Source organism: Limulus polyphemus, unplaced genomic scaffold (assembly GCF_000517525.1).
Source record: "Limulus polyphemus unplaced genomic scaffold, Limulus_polyphemus-2.1.2 Scaffold17, whole genome shotgun sequence".
Taxonomy (NCBI): domain Eukaryota; kingdom Metazoa; phylum Arthropoda; class Merostomata; order Xiphosura; family Limulidae; genus Limulus; species Limulus polyphemus.
The window spans coordinates 647,410-654,526 of record NW_013665627.1 but is presented as its reverse complement, the minus strand read 5'-3'; the positions used below and the strand labels follow the sequence as shown (position 1 = coordinate 654,526).

The 7,117-nt window shown below is 31.3% G+C and overlaps 1 protein-coding gene across 3 annotated transcripts in view; it reads left to right on the top strand.

Moving 5' to 3' along the window:
* Positions 1 to 843: 843 nt before the first annotated feature.
* Positions 844 to 7,117, top strand: part of LOC106457575 (WD repeat-containing protein 55-like) — a 23,831-nt gene continuing 17,557 nt past the window's right edge. Inside the window, exons 1-3 of one of the 3 annotated variants that reach the window (XM_013917015.2) lie at positions 864 to 920; positions 2,802 to 2,859; positions 5,523 to 5,680. In XM_013917015.2, the coding sequence (XP_013772469.1) occupies positions 5,532 to 5,680 (149 nt within the window). In that variant the 5' untranslated portion in view covers positions 864 to 920; positions 2,802 to 2,859; positions 5,523 to 5,531. Of the gene's footprint in view, positions 921 to 2,801; positions 2,860 to 5,522; positions 5,681 to 7,117 lie in introns of all 3 variants that reach the window. The other 2 variants (XM_022383609.1, XM_022383600.1) reach the window with 2 other exon arrangements.

Sequence of the window (7,117 nt, the reverse complement as noted above, 5' to 3'; positions counted from 1 at the left end):
AAACGCCATTCGCTTTAAATAAACTAACTTTACGTTTGTAACATTTTTTAGGTTTAAGTTCGCCAACGTAGGCTTCCTGTCATACCTCTAGTTTAACAATAGCAATCCCCAAACAGTTGTAGAGGAAGACAAATCGGTCAGGTCCCCAGACTCAACGCCTACGGACATATGTGCAATAGAACTGTTGAAACAAGCACTAGGAAACCGTCATCTTCGTACGGTGGATGAAATATGGAAATCCACCAGGTTGGACTTGTATGCTTTGAACATGACAGCCTTGCGACGGAGCGTTTTGCAATGGAAACTACACTGAGGGATTTTGTCATTCGGTCATCAGATAGAGCATGTCCGGACGTAGCGACATGGGCATTAACGACAATACGAGGCTCCAAATTCATTTTTGATATAAGTTAATTAGCTTCTGTAGTAAAGCTAATAGAATTTTAGGATTTATTAATAGACAGTTGATTACAAGTCAAAGAGGTAACCACAGGCGGCGAGCGAGTCTTTTGTTTGAATAGACTACTTTGTAACATGTAGGGGATTGCACAATTGTGAAGTTCAGAGGAATCAGTTCGTGCTTCTAAATGAATAAACTGCCTGAGTGACTCACATGTATCCTCTTTCGATCTCTTCTATCAAGGTTTTGAGTGCGAGGTCAGCCTTAAAATATTAAATGGTCCCTTGGTTTCCTTATGTTATCTCTTCTATAATAGGGAATACGAGAACTGAATAGGTACCATCTCTGAGGTATAACAATAGTCTTATGCAAATTTATAATAATATTCTGAGTATTATACAAAATAAATTTACTTATTATATTTTATTCTTGAGCCCTACAGAGGGCGATAAAGTTTAATAGTGCGTGTTTATAAAACTTGAATTTGTTAAAAAGAGGTTGCTAAAAGTTATAAGTTTATGTAAGTCCTAATAATAATATGATGTACAAAATTTATGTACCATTTTTAAGTAATTTATATGTGTTTCTTTCTTTTTCGATTCTGAATTGCGATGTAGTTCAAATATGGAAGACTGAAATTTTCAGGAATTTCATGCTTTGGCCCTTGTTTCTTATAATTTATATAAATTATAATTACTTAAATTTAGTGATTTACATTAGTCATTTATGTTGAATAATGATACCGAACCTGATTTTTATGCTATTGAACAGAACCTAGTTTATTATCATCTAACTAGTAATAGTATTTAGTAATATAAGTAGTGTCATTAGATAAATAAGGAATTAATAACATGTAAAAAAAACGTTAGTGTATATTAATTTGAATATGAAATTTACTACGAGTACGAGTCGAGTTGTACTCGTAGTACAGTGGAGGAGGTCGAGGTTTATTGAAATTATTCTAATAATTAAAATGAAGGAAAAACTATTGTTAAAGTATTTACAGTAATTTGATATTAATAAGAGTTCATGGTGGTGTCAATATTTCGACATTTATCTATACCTCACAGTCAGAGTATAATAAATTGTCCGAAGTTTATACTCTTCTACTACATTACTTCAACTTGTATGAATGCAATTAACTCACAATTTTGGTAAATTATTCAGGCAATAATAATTATGCAAGATTTTATAGAATGCTTGTACAATGTGAAACTTCTAATAACTAAATAAGGAGCAAAATAATGTATAAAGGAGTGTGATATTTCCAGTTTAGTATAAATATAATAGAGAACAGTAGAATAAAAATTTTATTTAGAGGTTAAAATATGTGTAAATATAAAATTATTGAATACTGTCATTATGATTATGTTTGTAATCTGCCATTACTGTTGGCATACAATACATGTATGTTCTACCAAAGTATTTTCCAAGCTGTACAAAATAAAGTTCAAGTATTTCATTAAGCCAAAGAGTATACAGTACGTACATGTTTATTGTCATGGTTAGTAGCCTATCAATCACCTAAGTATTATTATTAATTAGTAACTTTTGTGTGTATATATATATATATATATAATTATAGTATATAGTAATATACTGTTGTCTTCAAGTACAGGAAAGCCCTGAGATTCTGAGAAGGACTATTTCTATGTTGGTAGTGGTCAGGAATCTATCCTGGGTTTTGGCAGAAGTGTGGTTTGTTATCCACATGAATGGAATCTTCTCCATGAGAATTTTAATCAATTATATTAGATGTTTTCAAAAGGAGTATATATACTAGGTTGACTGAGCATGTTATCACTTAGGTGGATGTATAAGGCTTCTTTTATTTTTCACATGTGTAGGTCATGTCCTATTTTCTTGGTATTTTTCCAATTTATTGTATGATCTTCCCTGGCATGTTGGGTTTTGTAAGTAAATTGTATTATCTAGTCTTGTGTATTATAATCCTGAATTCTGATTTTTGTTGTTCTTTTTCACACTTGAAAGGTAGTACATTGTAGTCTAAATGTTAGACTGTTACGTCTAATTGTAAGAGTGATTATAGTAGTCTTGACATGAATTTTGATCCAAAGAGCATGCATATTGGTTAACATCAGGAAGTCAATTATAGTATTAGTCCTATATAGTATTTTAAAAAGAACCTTTAGGATTAAGTATTTGGAGGCATCTTAACATAAAAATTAAAATCAATAAAATATGTTTAAAGCAAGACTTTGTGAAAATGGGGCACTAAAAGAAAGCTGTTCGTATCCAAGTTAACTTCGGAAAAAATGTGACTTTTGCATTAAGTGTGTATGCTTTTTGTCTTTTCCAACATAATATTTTAACTTTTTTTTTGTGTCATTTTAAAATGTACTTTAATATGGAGAGCTGCTAAAAGAGACATATCTTACAGGAATTTTTAACTGATGAGGAAGAAAAAGAAATTTTTAAGCTGATCAATTTCTTTAAAGGTAGGAAGGATTTTTTCATAGTTTCCATTTATAATGTAAAAGAAGCTTATACTATGTGAGGAGACCAATCTAGCATTATTTGTTTGGATGCAAGTGTTTGTTGGTAAATAATCTAATTCAGTACATATCACCTATTATCACATACACAGTTATTAATAATTTAGTATAAGTGTCATGTTTTAAACAAACTACCACTTACATTGTTTGCAATATTTTCTTTCAAGGCTTAAACTACTATTACAAATCACAACTCCACTTTTACTAAACCCTGTTCATTTTACAATGTAATTATTCTAAATTTGTTCTTTTCAAAGAGACAGATAAAATCTGTCAAAGTGTAACATGTAACTATGGAGTTAAATATAAGAAAAACAGTAATGGGATTAGGGCAGCTGTTTATGTAACACTACTTACAGGTTATGGGCAATAACTTTTGCAGGGGGGACACTCCATCAATTTTGGGCTGCAAATTTCTATTGTATTAATTAGAAGACATTAACATTGATTGTATAAACACCCCATTATATTCTTTCCACAACTCCTGGGAGTCATGGCGGGCAGGACAGAAACGTTAGATGGGTCCTATTTTGCTCACCTCTGGGTTTTACCATGTAAATTATAGGTGTTTATTATATAGTAATAAATTAACTATAATTACATATAAAGTAGCCTAATATTAGAAATCATTGTGTTCAACACTTGTTACATAAATATAATTTGTTCAGCCTACATGAATTGTGTTCTTATGTTGTGGATATAACTAGGACTATAAGAGTGATGGTCAAATCCTATTCTTCAATTAGACAAGAACAGTCAATGAATTGCCAGTGGATTGCTTTGATGATCTTATTCTGTAACAGTTGTTGACAATAGCTTTGACTAGCTCAATAAAGGCACATCAAGTAATCCCAGAAACTTTTTAGCATAAAGACACTGGACAAGTGATGCTCGCATGCTGAGTGACGAATCCAATCAAACACCAATAGATTGCTGCCTATGTGGTATTACCTGTATAAGCAATATTAATGAAGAAACTACTAATGGGAACCTCATTACATAACTCAGCAGTTTGGTATTTATTATATTGAGGCTAAGCATATCATGGTATTGCATGTTTACAGTAATTAACATAACTGTATGTTACAAATCTGTCAAAAATATAACACCTCATTCATCCAATACCATGTGGCTGTTGAGTTACACTGTAGTTTAAGCTTAGACAAGTTCCTTACGTTCTACAAAATACAAGTAGAAAAGTAATCATAAACTATTATTAATAGAAGTTATTTGTGTTTGTAGTGAGATGATAATGTATGTAAAGAAATAATTATGTGCCAAGAGATGCCTGCATCTGAAGGAAGAAATAATGCAAATTTAATTCCTCAAAATGCCTTCCCTTTAGTCTTTCAGTTAAAAAAATTAGGGAAAGCTATGCACAAATAGCCCTTTTCTAGCTCTGCATGAAAATTCTGAAACAAACAAACTATAGCAATCGAGCATCTTTTGTCAAACTGTTAGTTATTTTAGTTTAGCTCAAGGCACACATATTCATCTTCATTGTGAATATTATTGATAAGCTGGTTGTGTGCCATAATACATGGTTGGGGGAGGAGAGCACTTCTGAGTACATTAGAACAACTGATCAAGACAGTTTATGCTTTCAAGTTATTTAAGTGTTTCGTCGTTATGCTGTTGATCTTGGCTAATGACAACATCCTTTATGAATTATTCTAAACATAGATTTTAAATGGAACTTATCTCTATCATTCAATTGTCTCCATTAGTTCAATCTGTATCATAGATTTTAGTAACTTATCTATCTTTTGATGAAAATTTTGATTTTTTTAGGGGGGAGGAAGGATTGTGGGGTGATGTTAATGAGCCAAATTGTCATCTGTCTTTATATTAACTTTTAAGTTACTAGCTACTACTGCGGTTTTACATATGTGGTTCTCTTACTTAATTAACTGTAAGTTTTGTTTTCTATTACACTAAACATTTTGTAATATAAATACTGTTGTGATATGTCCAGGTGAAACTGGATTAACTTCAGAACTAAATAAGAAGATTTGCTCAAGATATTGATTAGAGATTAATGTTAAACCTCGTACTAAGTTGATATAAATGAAGTAATAACCTGGACTCAAAGTGTATTAAAAAATGTACACTCTTTATTATGAGAAACACAAATACGGAGAGTTGTATTCTTGTAGCTATAATTACACTGGACAATTTGAGATGAAACCATATACCACACAAGATGAAGAAGTTCCAAACTGACTAAATACAATATTCCTCAGTTCACAAGAGACCTTGCAATTACCTAGAGTGGCATGTGCTAACCATTTGACTGGTCATTACAGTATAGATATAGCTGTGATCTGTAGATAACACCTGTACAGATGTTGAAGGACACTACTGTTGACATAATTACACAATTTGCCATATTAGGCAGTGTTCTACCAAGGTAAGAACAACAAAGGTAACTTGAAACAAGATCAACATATCAAATTTCTTGACCATGTGTTATGTGAGACCATCACTTTTTCAGAACAAAGAATGTGTCCAGGATAGATATTATAATACTACAAGAAGGAAGAAGCATGTGGTGTATTCATATACCATATCAAGTAACATTCAAAAACAGGATTTTCTGTTTGCAGGTCATTAGAATGACTGAATTAGCCTCAAAAGTCCTGACAGATCCAAAAGTGTCTAAAGCACCTGTAGATATTGACATAGATAGTATTGTTGTGGATATTTGTTTTCATCCAGCCAGGGATGCAATTGCAGCAGGCACCATTGATGGAGAAGTAAAAATGTAACTATATTATTCTTGTATCATCTAAAATACATGTTTTTAGTTGTATACAGTAGGCCTTATTCATTGTATATTTGGAAATGTATCCATTATTTGGTTAGCATACTACATGTAAATTAGTTTAATACATGTCATTAATTTTTTATCTCCCTGACCAAATTGGTTGGGAAGGATGCAGTGATTGTTTTGTATGTTTATTTGTACATCCATATGTAAATATCTACTTTTCACATAATAACAGTTCTAGAAAGCAGTTCTTAATCAAACTTCAGGAGTCACTTACTTGGTGAAGAACGTTATTGATTTTATGGTTAAAAGAACAAAATTTGAGCTCACTGTTTTGTAGAATAGAAATTTTGTTTTAGTGCAAAAGTAAACCACAAAATGCACACAAACACATAGTTTAGTGAACCAAATTGCACAAATATAATATCAAAGTATGGTGCTTATTCCTTAAGTCTCATCAGGTAAATGTAACAGTAGTTGGAAGAATATTATGAATGAATGAGACCACCATGTTTTGTATCAAAATGGAACCTAATTCGTCAACATAACTTTCAGGGACTTGCAGATGTCCTGCTGTAAAGAATTGAAGCAGTTCTAACAGCCAAAGTTGGAACCACATGTTATTAAAACACTTTTTTTTTTTTGGGTGCTACTATTGTTTTTTTTTGTCCAACCCCTATATGTAAATGTATTTGAATTGTTTAACCATTGTTAAAGTAAAATGATGTATAAACTAAACATGACCCTATGTATTGATTTTTATGATCAATGTTGCTCATAAAATTTCCATTAAATGTATCTTTCTTAATATTATATGTTAGTGGACCATAAACCAGTTCATGTGCAGTGTTTTAAAGTCACTTAAATATAATAAAAATGGAATTTAATATACTTCCTAAACTTGATAAATACCATGCTATCACAGTATGTTGGTTCTGCTTAAGTCAAAAGTGGTCATTATGATTACTCTATAGTAATGTGTTATGTAACTGCCAAAAATGAGGAAAATTCTCTTAAAAATAGTTTCAAACTTTCAGATTAATCCTATCATGACCAATTGAGTGCACACATGCATGTGAAATTTAAGTAAAAATGATAATTCTGATTTGACTTCAATAATTTTTAGCTCAGAAATATTTTAGAGTTCATAGTTGGTTACTTTCTAACATTTATTTAGTGTAATTTACAAAGAAAAACAAATGTTTAAACTCCAATGAATCTCACATGTAAACTGCCCACCTATTGTTTTTTTTTTTTTTAGAATTTTACTGCCTATCCAAAAGCCTACATATATATATTAGGTCATCAAGAAATTAATGTCTCGTTTTGGAACACTTTCATTAACCAACCCCGCCCCCCCCCAAAAAAAACAACATACATCATATATAATAGTTAAATGAACCATCTAAATGTCATGTTAGTGTAGCCTAT